This window comes from Mobula hypostoma, chromosome 2 (genome assembly GCF_963921235.1).
Source record: "Mobula hypostoma chromosome 2, sMobHyp1.1, whole genome shotgun sequence".
Lineage (NCBI taxonomy): Eukaryota > Metazoa > Chordata > Chondrichthyes > Myliobatiformes > Myliobatidae > Mobula > Mobula hypostoma.
This window is the reverse complement of record NC_086098.1, coordinates 19,133,420-19,149,936: the sequence shown is the minus strand read 5'-3', so window position 1 is coordinate 19,149,936 and position 16,517 is coordinate 19,133,420. Positions and strand designations below refer to the sequence as shown.

Here is a 16,517-nt window from a genome sequence, read left to right as displayed (position 1 = left end):
ACTTATTCATGGTTCTTTGAAGCACTGCTATGGTGAAAGGCGAGGGCGAACCAAGGAGGAAATTTTTTAAGGTACAACAAGGGCATTCAAGAATTAGAGATACTATCTGATCTGCTGAGTTCTTCCAGCATTTTGTGTGTTGCTAAGAATTATATTATTCTTATATGAAAGATATCGCATTGGATAATATCTTTATGACCAAATAATAAATGTTTTTTTTGTAGGTGATATATGCTTTAAATACTAAAAATGATGAACACGAGGCTGCTATCCAGGCACTCAAGGAGGCCCATGAGGAGGAAATACAACAAATCTTTGATGAAACAAAGGAGAAAATTCTTCACTACAAAAGTAAAATCAATGAGGAAGTAGAACTGCGGAAGAAAATCCAGTCTTTGGAAGAATCTCTGGAACAACATGAGCAGATGAAACAACAAGCACTTGCAGAATTTGAGGCCTATAAACAACAGGTTGAAGATGCACGTCTTGTTTTAGAAACTCATCAAATGCAAGGTGTTATGATTATGTCTAGAAATATTCAAGAAATTAAGGATAATTTTGAAGATAAACTGCAACAGTTTGTACGGTTAGAATCTCAATTTGGTCTGGATAAACAAGAAACTCTGGAAGAATTGCGTGCAGCTCACAGACTAGAAATCCAGAATCTTATAAAGTCTCATCAAAGTCAACAGGAAACTTCAGATAAGCAACAGGAAAAATTGCAACAAATGCTCAAAGCTGAACTGGTTTCTATGAAGAATAAAAATGAAGAACTTGTACTTGAAAAGCAGAATATGGTGGAAGAATTTGAAGCTAAATTGAGCAAAACTCAGGCCTTTTATGAACACGAAATTGAAGCTTTAAGAAAATCTCAGCAGGCATCAGAAAGTGCACTATGTAAACAGAGGGAGTCTCAGTTGAAGATGGAGTTTCATAGCCGTGAAACTGCTTTAAAAACAGCACTTGACAAGCTTCAGACAGAATTGCAAATTGCTCAGGAGGATGGCAATCAAATGAGGAGCAAATGTGAACAGCTTCATGGTGCATTAATCAAAGCAGAAAGCCATATACAAGTAAGAACCATACAAGTGATTAGAAACAGAATGATCAAAAATGATAGATGTGAGTCATTCGCTACCCAGATTTTATTTAACTGCAACAAACTTAGAGCATGTTACATCAGAAATGGTCTCTGTTTGAGATTAAGCCAGTTTGTTTTGTCCACTGATGAATAGATTTTGTACCAAAACTAGAAGTTTCGTCACTATTGTTGATACAAATTGATCTGGTCAAGTATACTAAGTCACTTTCCTGAGTGAATGTTGTGAGTTATGTTTGATCTGTACATTGTACTGTGGTAATGAAATTGTTTCTAAGTCTAACTATGTAGCATCTACACTTAAGCCTATTGCTTTCAGGGCATAATAAGATTCCATTGCGACTTGTCTCAGTTGGGATGGATTGAGCTAAATTCAGATCATTGCCTGCACTTGTCTGGGCCAATGTAACCTGGAAACTAAGTAGCAAAGCCTAGTGAAGCTCCAGTTGCATTTTGGTGGTGTACTGTCCTCCTTTTTTAAGGAAAGGGGCTTCCTCCACCATCAACTCTGCTCTCAAACGCATCTCCCCCATTTCACGCACATCTGCTCTCACTCCATCCTCCTGCCACCCCCCTAGGAATAGGGTTCCCCTGGTCCTCACCTACCACCCCACCAGCCTCCGGGTCCAACATATTATTCTCCGTAACTTCCGCCACCTCCAACGAGATCCCACCACTAAGCACATCTTTCCCTCCCCCCGCTTTCTCTGCTTTCCGCAGGGATCGCTCCCTACACGACTCCCTTGTCCATTCATCCCCCCCATCCCTCCCCACTGATCTCCCTCCTGGCACTTATCCTTGTAAGCGGAACAAGTGCTACACATGCCCTTATACTTCCTCCCTTACCACCATTCAGGGCCCCAGACAGTCCTTCCAGGTGAGGCGACACTTCACCTGTGAGTCAGCTGCGTCCGGTGCTCCCAATGTGGCCTTCTATATATTGGCGAGACCCGACGCAGACTGGGAGATCATTTTGCTGAACACCTACGCTCTGTCCGCCAGAGAAAGCAGGATCTCCCAGTGGTCACACATTTTAATTCCACATTCCATTCCCATTCTGATAGGTCTATCCACGGCCTCCTCTACTGTAAAGATGAAGCCACACTGAAGTCGGAGGAACAACACCTTGTATTCCGTCTGGGTAGCCTCCAACCTGATGGCATGAACATTGACTTCTCTAACTTCCGCTAATGCCCCACCTCCCCCTCGTAACTCATCCATTATTTATTTATATTCACACATTCTTTCTCTCTCTCTCTCCTTTTTCTCCCTCTGTCCCTTGCCCATCCTCTGGGTTTTTTCACCCCTCCCCCTTTTCCTTCTCCCTGGGCCTCCTGTCCCATGATCCTCTCATATCCCTTTTGCCAATCAACTGTCCAGCTCTTGACTCCATCCCTCCCCCTCCTGTCTTCTCCTATCATTTTGGATCTCCCCCTCCCCCTCCCACTTTCAAATCTCTTACTAGCTCTTCCTTCAGTTAGTCCTGATGAAGTGTCTCGGCCCAAAACGTCGACTGTACCTCTTCCTAGAGATGCTGCCTGGCCTGCTGCATTCACCAGCAACTTTGATGTGTTTGCTTGAATTTCCAGCATTTGCAGAATTCCTCGTGTTATAGTACACCCTGACCTCTTTTGTCAGGAGGCAAGGCTGGGTGCAGAAACTTGCCTTTTGTAAATATTGGAAGGCATTTTTAACAGATTTTCAAAGTATTTAGAAGTGATCTATATTTGGAAAACAATTCACTAATTAACAATTAAGAACATGAAAACAAAGAAATAAAATAAGTAGAAAACAAATGAAGTACTCTTTCCCTCTTTTCCTGTATTTGGTAATTACCAATTTTATGAATGCAGACACTGATCCTGTATCCTGGTTGATATAGGATTACAGATCCTCACACTCTGTGGTACAACGTCCATAAGAGCAATGTCCATTGGGCCATCTGGCCCATCGAGTCTGCTCCACCATTCAATCAGGGCTGGTCCTTTTTTTTGAAATGTCAGCTTGATTAGCATCTGAGGTTGGATTACTGACAGGACATGGTGATCAAGTGCAGAGACAGTGTGGTGATATTTGTCACTCAACTCACCTGAGACCTTTATCAAGTCACCTAAATTCAGAGTATTCTTAATGAAGGATCTTGGCCTGAAATGTTGCCTGCTGATTTATTTCCATAGATTCTGCCTGACCTGCTGAGTTTCTCTAGCATTTTGTGTGCGTTGCTCAGAAAATTCTTACCTGGTAGCAGCTTAATGCAGGTAGTTCTGACCCATTAGTTCTTTTAAGAAAACATTCTGAGTCTTCTGCAATAAATAAATAAATAGCTTGATCCATTAAGTTATTACACAGCGCATTGCTTGGCATGCATAGCAGTTAATGCTGCTACTTAGTGACTCTGTCGATTTGGGATTATTTCTGTCCTTGTACTGTCTTTGTGTGGTATACCCATTCAGACTTTGACATGCGGGTTTCCAACAAGTGCTCTGCTTTCCTTTCCATATCTCAAAGACTTCCTGAAAAGCTAATTGGCTGCTGTAAATTGTCCCTTAGAACAGGTAAATGGTAGGAAAAAAATCAAAGAACTGTAGGGCATGTGAGAGAGTAAGTTGCAAGGGTACAGGGAAATATAGGAGATGGGGTGTGGGGCTGATAGAATTACCCTGGAAGGAGCTGGCAAGGGCTTGATGGTCACATTGTTCATATTGTGTTGCAGTAAGTAAACAGTAATGACCAAATATCAGTGGTTTCTTTATCTTCAGCTGTAATTAACTTTCTAATCTCGCTGGCTCACATACCTATTGACAATATATGAATACAGAGGCCCAAAAGAATGGAGGCTATGCGTTCATCTGCATCAAATTGATTCCATGTGACCAGGTTATCTGAATCTCAGTACAGTTTGATTTTGAAAGTTAGTGACATGATCAAATACACATAGGCAACTGCTTACCTACACTTTTCTCAATACAGTGGATTCCAGTTAATTGGGACACATTGGGACCAGTACATTTTCGACAAATTAAGCGGCTGCCCAAATTAGTTAAAGTTTCATGGATGTTCTCGTGAGAACAAAGTCACTGGAGAGAAGTACCAGTAGACATGACGTAGTGCCTTTATTGGACAAAATGAGATACATCATGCATCATACTGAGCCCCTTTTGGAGCAAAAGGTCTTCCTGACCTAGCTCTACATGACATTTTGATAGTTCAATCATTTCATTTAGTATCAAAGAATGTACACAAGAGACAACATGAAATTCTTGCTCCTCACAGACATCCATGAAAAACAGGAGAATACCCCAAAGAATGAGTGACAGTAAAAACATTAGAATCCCAAAGCCCCCTTCTCCTCATTCCACACACAAACAACAGCAAAGCATCAACCCTTCCCTACTTAATTCAGCAAAAAACATCATCAGCAACCACCCACCAAGCAAGCAATTGCAAAGCCGACAAGAGTGAGCATCACCTGCAGTACAACAAAAACTAATTTTTCACCTGACAATCTGACATGACACAGACTCCTCTCAGTGAGAGGGGAGACAAAACAAAACAACTTGCTAATTATGGTGTTAAAGTCTGCTGCATCTCTTTTTTTTCACTTCTCTGACTCAAGAATTGGCAGCAAACTCTCCCTCAGCAATGAGAGAGAGAGAGGGAGAGAGAGAGAAAGAGAGAGAGAGAGGGAGAGAGAAAGAGAGAGCAATTTGCAAAGAACCGAGACCTGCAACAGCTGATCTGTTGTTCCCGATATTCTGTTTTCTCCCACAATGCTTCAGATGACGACACCAGTATAGAATCAGCTCATTCACAGGGCTGCAAAGCTTTGGAACCCCGAAGGCGTGCTCAGCTTCTAGGCTGCGCCCTTGGGATGTGCTAAAGATCAAAGGACTATTCCATATTTACAATGTAACCACTTCCTTCTTTGAGCTACACATAAATTTCACAACTCCTGCTTTGCATCCACACCACAGACATTTGAAAGAATTTTAATTGGCATTGAATGCTCTTGGAATTGACTGTGGTTCACAGTTCTTAGGAAACCATTGTTGAGAGCTGCATTTTAGATTTAATCCACTGTTCATATTCACAACTGAAGACAATTGGCTGAAGTCAGTTTGCTGAAGTTATTTGTTATATGTGTTAACCCCAAAAATGCTCTAACAATGGGAGTACTTAAAAGGTATAAAAAAGACAAGCTATATTTAAATGAGTAACAATTTACAGTATATATTTAAATGAAATAGGTAGGTTTGCTAGCATGGTTCGGGAGGGTTTAAACTAATTTGCAAGGGGGATGGGACCCGGAGCAATAGAGCAGTGAAAGAAGTGCATGGAGTAAAGCCAGATCTAACATATAGAGAGGCTTTGAGGAAAGAGAAACAGAATAAAGGGTGTAAAGGTAGTAAAGTAGAAGGGCTAAAGTGCATGTACTTCAATGCAAGAAGCATCAGGAGCAAAGGTGATGAGCTGAGAGCTTGGATACATACATGGAATTATGATATAGTGGCATTATAGAGACTTAGCTGGCACCAAGGCAGGAATGGATTCTCAATATTCCTGGATTTCAGTGCTTTAAGAGAGATAGAAAGGGGAGAAAAGGGGGAGGAGGGGTGGCAGTACTATTACAGCTACAGAAAAGGTGAGTAATGTAGCAGGATCCTCTTTTGAGTCAGTATGGGTAGAAGTCAGGAACAGGAAGGGAGCAGTTACTCTATTGGGAGTAATCTATAGGCCCCCTGGTAGCAGCAGAGATACCGAGGAGCAGATTGGGAGGCAGATTTTGGAAAGGTGCAAAAATAACAGGGTTGTTATCATGGGTGACTTTAACTTCCCTAATATTGATTGGCACCTGATTAGTTCCAAGGGTTTAGACAGGGCAGAGTTTGTTAAGTGTGTCCAGGACGGATTCCTGTCACAGTATGTTGACAGGCCAACTAGGGGGAATGCCATATTGGATCTAGTATTAGGTAACAAACCGGGTCAGGTCACAGATTTCTCGGTGGGTGAGCATCTGGGGGACAGTGACCACAGCTCCCTGGCCTTTAGCATTATCATGGAAAAGGATAGAATCAGAGAGGACAGGAAAATTTTTAATTGGGGAAGGGCAAATTATGAGGCTATAAGGCTAGAACTTGCGGGTGTGAATTGGGATGATGTTTTTGCAGGGAAATGTACTATGGACATATGGTTCGGAGAAGTGTGAGGTGGTACACTTTGGAAGGACAGACTCCAAGGCAGAGTACAAAGTAAATGGCAAGATACTTGGTAGTGTGGAGGAGCAGAGGGATCTGGAGGTACATGTTCACAGATCCCTGAAAGTTGCCTCACAGGTAGATAGGGTAGTTAAGAAAGCTTATGGGGTATTAGCTTTCATAAGTCAAGGGATAGAGTTTAAGAGTCGCAATGTAATGATGCAGCTCTATAGAACTCTGGTTAGGCCACACTTGGAGTACTATGTCCAATTCTGGTTGTCTCACTATAAGAAGGATGTGGAAGCATTAGAAAGGGTACAGAGGAGATTTACCAGGATGCTGCCTGGTTTAGAGAGTATAGATTATGATCAGAGATTAAGGGAGCTAAGGGTTTACTCTTTGGAGAGAAGGAGGATGAGAGGAGACATGATAGAGGTATACAAGATATTAAGAGGAATAGATAGAGTGGATAGCCAGCACCTCTTCCCCAGGGCACCACTGCTCAATACAAGAGGATATGGCTTTAAGGTAAGGGGTGGGAAGTTCAAGGGGGGTATTAGAGGAAGGTTTTTTACTCAGAGTGGTTGGTGCGTGGAATGCGCTGCCTGAGTCAGTGGTGGAGGCAGATACACTAGTGAAATTTAAGAGACTACTAGACAGGTATATGGAGGAATTTAAGGTGGGGGGTTATATGGGAGGCAGGGTTTGAGGGCCTGCACAACATTGTGGGCCGAAGGGCCTGTACTGTGCTGTACTTTTCTATGTTCTATGAAATACAGACCAAATTAGAACACTGCCAATACCTCTACAGTACTATAAAACTGAGTATTAGTTCCTAATCGTTATCGACAGAGGAATTTATCTGCTGTGTTCTTTTGATTGACTGTAAATAAACAAAATCAGCACCGACTCCTTTCCCAGATCCTCTAAATCTTCATTTTCATTGTAATATTCAAAATGATTGTTGATACTTTCAAATTTTTTGTAGTTCATACAAGTAGTGAACAGTTCATTTTCACACCGGCCGTCTCTGGCATTTCCAAGCCTGAATGCTTGAAACTATGGTTAGCAAAACAGTTCTGAATTGTCTTATTGTTTATTTCTCACCAACTATCACTGACAAAAATCACTGCTTTTTGAACACAAACATACGTAACTGACACAATTTGAAAACTAATCGTTAGACACCACGCCACTAATCATGGTGTAGTGTATAATGGTCACACGTGTGCACGTGATTGACACTAGTTAGAAACTGTTCAGCAACAGTCTCCTTCCCCAATTAAGTGACATTGTGTCCAAAATAAACAAAGGGAATGCCAGCTGTTTTAGCAGCTTAGTTTTTGTTCTTTCAGATTTATCCCAAATAAACAAATGCCCTATTAACTAGAATCAACCGTATGTTGAAATATTTGGCCGTTTGAAACAGAAAGCTATTGTCTCATGTCTTCACTTCAAAAATGCTGAGGTTATGTACAATGAGAATGGGAATTGCATGTGCTTGTCATTGCCCTGGCATGAAATTGATAAAAATTAAAATGTTTCAAAATATACCTTTTAAAATCGAGAAACCTGCTTTGCTTTGTCTTTTTTGGTATATTTAGTCCTGAACACAGCTCAGTTGTAACACTTGATTTCTTTAATAAAAGTGGCATGTATTCTTTCAGATGCTTCAGGAACAACTGAAAGACGACCAACAGAATGCTAATGATACTCTTATAAAACAAAAGCAGTTAGAAAATGAACTCGTTGCTTGTAACGATCGTATTCAACAGCAATCTACAGAATTGCTACTTAAATCAAGTAGGTCTTTCTTTAGTTTAACCCCATTTATTTCAAAAACAACAAAATGGTGGATAAATCAGTTTGAATGATACAATTTAAGAGAGGTGATGGAATGATACATTATTTAATATTACGAAAAATTACGAATATTGAACTCAGTTGAGAGTTTTATGAGAGAAAATTTTCTCAACTATTGTTTCATATCTTTAATGCCATTGGCATCAGTGAAATTAGCTACTTGTCCCATCGTATCTAGCCTAACCATTGGGCATCCATGTGTATTAATCCCATGTTCTAGCCGTTAGCCCATATCCTTCAATGGCTAGTCAATTCAAGTGCTCATCTGTTAAATGCTGTTAGTGACTCTGCTTCCACCACTCTTAGGTATTTCAGATATTCACCCCAATCTGGGCGAAAAAGGACATGTTCAGTTCCCCTTTACTTCTCTTACTTCTTACCCTAAAGTTAATGCTGTCTGGTTTAATTCACCTGCATTATACCCTATCTATTGTCCTCATAATTTTCTATACTGCAATCATCTTCTCTCTTAACCTCCTTCACTCTAGGGAAACCAGACCTAACCTATCCACTCCTGATCACTCAAACTCTCCAGTCCAGGTAACATCCTTGTGAATCTTTTCTGTGCTCTCTATTTTAATCTTATCCTTCTTACAGCGTGATGACTAGAACGGCACAGAGTAGTGAAGTTGGCCTGACCAACATTTTGTACAACTGTTACAGGACATCCCAACTCTTGTACTCATTTCCTTTGCTGATGAAGGCAAGCACACCATACACCTTCCACATCACCCTATCAACCTGCATTCCCATTTTCTGAGAACTATGTATTTGTATCCTAATGTCCATCTGTTTAACAATACTGCTCAAGGCCCTGCCATTCAACATGTTGATTCTGTTCTACTTTTAATATCTCAAAATGCATTTCTTTGTAATTGTCTGAGTTAAATTCCATCTGTCATTCCCTTTCCCACTTTCCCAGTTGATCAAGATCCTGTTGTAATGTTGTACTACTTCCTTGTCCATTATAGAAACTATTTTGATGTCATCTACAAACTTGTTAATCATGCCACCTATGTTCTTATCCAAATCATTTATATAAATGGTGAACAACAGAGGACCCTGCACCGATCCCTGTGGCACAGCACTGGTCTCAGGCTTACAATATTAACAAAAAGACCTTCCACTACCACCCTCTCTTTGCGTACACCAAGCCATTGTTGTATACAAATGGCTAGCTCACTCTGGATCCCATGTGTTCAATGGGCCAAATGGCATAATTCTGCTCCTATGTCTTATGGTCTTATGGTTGTATTCTTCTACATCACTTCCTCATGTACAAAATGTTAGAGGAACTCAGCAGGTCAGGCAGTATCTATGGAAAGGAATAAAGAGTCAACATTTCGGGCCGTGACCTTTCTTTAGTAGTGCAGAGTCTCGGTCCGAAACATCAGCTCTTTAGTGCTGTTAGTAACACTGATGTGTTCTGATGAAGGATCTCCATCTCAGCCAGAAACATCGACTATTCCTTTCCCTTGATGCTGCCTGACCTGCTGAATTCCTCCAGCATTTTATGTGTTACTGTGGATTTCCAGCAAACGCAGAATCTCTTGTGGTCAGCCATGGCCTTGGCCTTGCTGAAGTCCATGTTTTTAACCTGTATTGCCCATCCTCATCGGTCCTCTTGATCACCTCTCCAAAAAGCTCAGTCTCATTCATGATATTGAATTTCCCACACACAAAGCACTGCTGATTATCTTTAATCAGTGCTTGCCTTTCCAAGTTCAATAAATCCTCTCTCTTAGAATCCCATCCAATAAGTTTCCCATCAATAATGTAAGGCTCACCAGCCCGTAAATCCTGCACTTGTCCTTGCTACCCTTCTTAAGTACAGGGGCAACATTAGCTATCATGCAGTCTTCCAGTACATTACTGGTGTTAATGACAATCCAAGGAGCTCAGCCAAAGCCCTGGGAAAATTGTCAGCACTTTCTGTAACATTGCTTATATTATTGTGTATTTACGCCTTTGAACTTTGGCCTACAGTGAAGTTTACAAATAGATGCTAAATGTTTTTTGTTTTAATTTAAAACATGCAACTGCACGTTTTAATTAAGAGAGATTCACACTCATACAGCATCGTTTTGACCTCTTAATTTCTCAACTATTTTTGCATGTGCATTAATAAGTAACCAGTTTCCCACAAATAAGGATATGATAATGACAATATCAATTCCTTTAATTGTATTAATTGGTAAATAGCTGTTGTCCAGAACCTCTGAAATATTTCTTTTGTATCATAGATTCTATAACATCCACCTCAGAGCGTAGGTGGTACTTTGATTTAAAGATTTTTTTCAAAACCAGGGAATGAATTTAACTGGAATCTTTTAACCACAGATCCATGGATGTACAGTAACTAAGTATGATAGTTGTATTCTAATATGAGAGATCATGGATAATCACGGAACAATTATATAAAAGTGCTTTGTGTTGGTTTTAGGTCACATTGGAACACTTCAAGCCACACAGATGACTAAAGAAGCTACAATCCAAGAACTGGAGTTACAGCACTGTAGATTAATGGAGAAGTTATCTAATCTTGAAGAGGAAAGGAATACCTTGCGAAACAGCAAGCAGACCTTGGATGAGCAACAGAGGCAACAACTAATGGCCATTGAGAAGGTTGTGCTTTTAATTTTTAAGATGTTTAATATCAAAAGGAACTTTGGTAGTTTAGATATTTTGGAAGTAATGCAAATACAAAGAAATTTAAATTGATTGATGCCACTTCATCCTTTCAATATTGAATTTCTATGACTAGGAAAATGCATAAATACATCTACAGAATCTCTTGTGTATATAATAGTTTTATTTTAAAGTAGTTTCCCTTTGCTAACAAAGCTAAATGTCTTTCATATTAGTGAACATAACATTGTTAAGCATGTATAATATGTATTTTTCACTCATTATCTTTTAAGTTACTTCCCAGCTCTGAGGGGTGAGTTGGATTTGTTTGTATGAATATAGCTGTATATACAGTTGAAGTCAGAAGTTTATATACACCTTAGCCAAATACACTTAAACTCAGTTTTTCACAATTCCTGACATTTAATCCTAGAAAACATTCCCTGTCTTAGGTCAGTTAGGATCACTACTTTATTTTAAGAATGTGAAATGTCAGAATAATAGTAGAGAGAATCATTTATTTCAGCTTTTATTTCTTTCATCACTTCCCCAGTGGGTCAGAAGTTTACATACACTTTGTTAGTATTTGGTAGCATTGCCTTTAAATTGTTTAACTTGGGTCAAACATTTTGGGTAGCCTTCCACAAGCTTCTCACAATAAGTTGCTGGAATTTTGTTCCATTCCTCCAGACAGAGCTGATGTAACTGAGTAAGGTTTGTAGGCCTCCTTGTTCGCACACTGTTTTTCAGTTCTGCCCACAAATCTTCTGTCGGATTGAGGTCAGAAAATGATGTCAAGTCTGGTTCATCCTTGGGAGCAACTTCCAAATGCCTGAAGGTGCTACGTTCATCTGTACAAACAATAGTATGCAAGTATAAACACCATGGGACTACACAGCTGTCATACCGCTCAGGAAGGAGACGCATTCTGTCTCCTAGAGATGACTACTTTGGCGCGAAAAGTGCAAATCAATCCCAGAACAACAGCAAAGGACCCCTTGTGAAGATGCTGGAGGAAACAGGTGGACAAGTACCTATATCCACAGTAAAACGAGTCCTATATCGACATAACCTGAAAGGCTGCTCAGCAAGGAAGAAGCCACTGCTCCAAAACTGCCATTAAACAGCCAGACTACAGTTTGCAAGTAGGGACAAAGATCTTACTTTTTAGAGAAATGTCCTCTGGTCTGATGAAACAAAAATTAAACTGTTTGACCATAATGACCATCGTTATGTTTGGAGGAAAAAGAGTGAGGCTTGCAAGCCGAAGAACACCATCCCAACCATGAAGCATGGGGGTGGCAGCATCATGTTGTGGGGGTGCTTTGCTGCCGGAGGGACTGGTGCACTTCACAAAATAGATGGCATCATGAGGAAGGAAAATATGTGGATATATTGAAGCAACATCTCAAGACATCAGCCAGGAAGTTAAAGCTCGGTCGCAAATGGGTCTTCCAAATTGTCAATGACCCCAAGCATACCTCCAAGGTTGCAACAAAATTGCTTAAGGACAACAAAGTCATGGTATTGGAGTGGCCATCACAAAGCCCTGACCTCAATCCGATAGAAAATTTGTGGGCAGAACTGAAAAAGCGTGTGGGAGCAAGGGGGCCTACAAACCTGACTTAGTTACACCAGTTCTGTCCGGAGGAATGGAACAAAATTTCAGAAGCTTACTGTGAGAAGCTTGTGGAAGGCCACCCAAAACGTTTGACCCAAGTTAAGCAACTTAAGGGCAATGCTACCAAATACTAATGAAGTGTATGTAAACTTCTGACCCACTGGGAAAGTGATGAAAGAAGTAAAAGCTGAAATAAATCATTCTCTCTATTATTCTGACATTTCACATTCTCAAGATATAGTAGTGATCCTAACTGACCTAAGACAGCGAATGTTTTCTAGGATTAAATGTCAGGAATTGTGAAAAATTGAGTTTAAATATATTTGGCTAAGGTGTATGTAAACTTCTGACTTCAACTGTATCTCCTAAATGAAGATGAAATTATTGACCTAGTGACAAATTCTCTTCCTCCCAAACCGAAGAACATATAATTAAAATACCCAGTGAACTCGGGTGCAATGTTCGTTTTGATAATATGCGGTAGGTTGCTTATGCTGAATTTGTAGTGGTAGAGTGGAGTCACTAAAAATTGTTCACTGTTGCCATGATGATTTCATGTAGAGAAAAGGAAATTGGTGGGAAAATTCCATGTGGAATATGAAAAAAAGGGCTCTTACAGGTTATAAACTTAAAAATGTTCAACAGTAGCACTTAATCTAGTCGGCTCCATCTTGGGTACGAACCTACAAAGTACCCAGTACCCATCTTTAGGGAGCAGTGTCTCAGAAAGGTAACATCTGTTATTAAGGGCCTCCAGCACCTGGGGAATGCCCTTTTCTCACTGTTACCATCAGGTAGGAGATACAGAAGCCTGAAGGCACACACTCAGCGATTCAGGAACAGCTTCTTCCCCTCTGCCATGCGATTCCAAAATGGACAGTACCTTGCCTTTTTTTAATATACATTATTTCTGTTTTTGCACGTTTGTTTAATTCTATTAAATATATGTAATTGATTTACTTGCTTATTGTTATTATTTTTTTCTCTGTAGATTATCTACTGCATTGAACTGCTCTGCTAAGTTAACACATTTCACGTCACATGCTGGTGATAATAAACCTGATTCTGATTCTGATCAATTTAGCATATCAATGAAAAGGTGGAGTATTTGCATCTATTAGAAGGATCTTTCAAAACTTTCATTTAGACCCTAAGACCATAAAGCATAGGAGCAGAATTAGGCCATCTGGACCATCAGGTCTGCTCCGCTATTCAATTATGGCTGATACATTTTTTTAATCTCCTCCTCAACCCCACTTCCCAGCCTTCTCCTGTAATGTTTGATGCCATGTCCAATCAAGAATCTGTCAGTCTCTGCCTTAAATACACCCAATGACCTCGCCTCCACAGATGCATGGGGCAACAAATTCCACAAAGTCACCACCCTCTGGCTAAAGAAATTTCTCTGCATCTCTGTTTTGAAAGGGCACCCCTCTATCCTGAGGCTGTTCCCTATTGTCCTAGACTCTCCCACCATGGGAAACATCCTTTCCACATCTGCTCTGACTAGGCCTTTCAACATTCGAAAGGTTTCAATAAGATCCCTCCTCATCCTTCTGAATTCCGGCGAGTACAGACCCAGAGCCATCAAACGTTCCTCGTATAATAACCCTTTCATTCTTGGAATCATCCTTGTGAACCTGCTCTGGACCTGTTCCAATGCCAGCACATCTTTTCTGAGATGAGGGGACCAAAACTGTTCACAATACTCAAGGTGAGGCCTCATCAGTGCCTTATAAAGCCTCAGCATCACATCCTTGCTCTTGTATTCTAGACCTCTTGAAATGAATGCTGACATGGCATTTGCCTTCCTCACCACTGACTCAACCTGCAAGTTAACCTTCAGGGTGTTCTGCAGAAGGACTCCCAAGTCCCTCTGCATCTCAGATTCCTGGATTTTCTGCCCATTTAGAAGATAGTCCGCACATTTATTTCTACTACCAAAGTGCATGACCATGCATTTTCCAACATTGTGTTTCATTTGCCACTTTCTTGCCCATTCTCCTAATCTAAGTCCTTCTGCATCCTACCTGTTTCCTCAACACTACCTGCCCCTCCATCAATCTTCATATCATCTGCAAACTTAGCAACAAAGCCATCTATTTCATCATCTAAATAATTTATATACAGCATAAAAAGAAGTAGTCCCAACACTGACCCCTGCAGAACACCATTAGTCACTGGCAGCCAACCAGAAAAGGATCATTTTATTCCCACTTGCTGCCTCCTACCAATCAGCCAATGCTCTAGCCATGTTAGTAACTTTCCTGTAATACCACGGGCTCATAACTTGATAAGCAGCCTCGTGTGGTGCCTTGTCAAAGGTCTTCTGAAAGTCCTAATATACAACATCCACTGCATCCCCTTTATCTATCCTACTTGTAATCTCCTCAAAGTTCCAACAGGTTCGTCAGGCAGGATTTTCCCTGAAGGAAACCACGCTGACTTTGCACTATCTTGTCCTGTGTCTTCAAGTACTCCATCACCTCATCCTTAACAATTGACTCTAACATCTTCCCAACCACTGAGAGCAGGCTAACTGGACTGTAATTTCCTTTCTGCTGCCTTCCTCCTTCCTTAAAGAGTGGAGTAACATTTGCAATTTTCCAGTCCGCTGGCACAATACCAGAGTCCAATGATTTTTGAAAGATCATTTCTAATGCCACCACAATCACTAATGCTACCTCTTTCAGAACCCTAGGGTACAGTTCCTCTGGTCCAGGTGACTTATGTACCTTTAGGTCTTTCAGTTTTTTAAGCACCTTCACTCTTGAAACAGTAACTTCACGCATTTCTAATCCTTCACACACTACAACATCAGGCACAACAGTGAAGACTGATGCAAAATAATCATTTAGTTCATCAGCCATCTCCTTGTCCCCCATTATTATTTCTCCTCCCTCATTTTCTAGCGGTTCTATATCCGCTCTCGTTTCTCTTTTTTTTAACATACCTGAAAAAACTTTTACTATCCACTGTGATATTATTTGCTAGCTTGCTTTCATATTTCACCTTTTCCCTTCTAATGATTTTTTGGTTGCTCTCTATAGGTTTTCAAAAACTTCCTAATGCTCTATCTTCCCACTAATTTTTGCTTTGTTGTATGCCCTTTCCTTTGCATTTACAATAGCTTTGACTTCCCTTGTCAGCCATGGTTGTACTATTTTACCATTTGAGTATTTCTTCATTTTTGGAATACACATGTCCTGTACCTCCCTCATTTTTCCCAGAAACACATGCCATTGCTGCTCTGCTGATATCCCTGCCAGCAGCTTCTTCCAATTTACTTTGGCCAACTCTTTTCTCGTACCACTGTACCCTTACCCAGAATCAATCAGAATTAGGTTTATTATCACCGGCATGTGATGTAAAATTTGTTAACATAGCAACAGTTCAGTGCAATACATAATGTAGAAGAGAAAAAAAATAATAATAATAAACAAATAAGTAAATCAATTACGGTATACGTATATTGAATAGATTTTAAAAGTGCAAAAAACAGAAATATTGTATATTAAAAAAAGTGAGGTAGTGTCCAAGGGTTCCACGTCCATTTAGGAATTGGATGGCAGAGGGGAAAAAGCTGTTCCTGAATTACTGAGTGAGTGCCTTCAGGCTTCTGTACCTCCTATCTGATGGTAACAGTGAGAAAAGGGCATGCCCTGGGTGCTGGAGGTCCTTAATAATGGACGCTGCCTTTCTGAGACACCTGAAGATGTCCTGGGTACTTTGTAGGATAGTACCCATGATGGAGCTGACTAGATTTACAACCCTTTGCAGCTTCTTTCGGTCCTGTGCAGTAGCCACCGCCCCCCCCCCCCGCCGCATACCAGACAGTGATGCAGCCCATCAGAATGCTCTCCATTGTACATCTATAGAAGTTTTCAAGTGTATCTGTTGACATGCCATATCTCTTCAAACTCCTAATAAAGTATAGTCGCTGTCTTGCCTTCTTTATAACTACTGCTACATCAGACTTTACTTTCTCCCTATCAGATTTCAAGTTGAACACAATCATATTGTGATCACTGGTTCCTAAGGGTTCTTTTACCTTAAGCTCCCTAATCGCCTCCAGTTCATCACATAACACCCAATCCAGTGTAGCTAATCC

The 16,517-nt window shown here is 40.5% G+C and overlaps 1 protein-coding gene across 8 annotated transcripts in view; it reads left to right on the top strand.

Annotated features, from left to right (window-relative positions):
- Window positions 1-16,517, top strand: part of fam184ab (family with sequence similarity 184 member Ab) — a 208,649-nt gene that overhangs the window by 84,268 nt on the left and 107,864 nt on the right. For all 8 annotated transcript variants that reach the window (XM_063033823.1, XM_063033841.1, XM_063033815.1 and 5 more), the window contains exons 2-4: window positions 225-1,073; window positions 7,962-8,097; window positions 10,601-10,782. In XM_063033823.1, coding sequence (XP_062889893.1) covers window positions 225-1,073; window positions 7,962-8,097; window positions 10,601-10,782 — 1,167 coding nt within the window. The remainder of the gene's footprint in view (window positions 1-224; window positions 1,074-7,961; window positions 8,098-10,600; window positions 10,783-16,517) is intronic.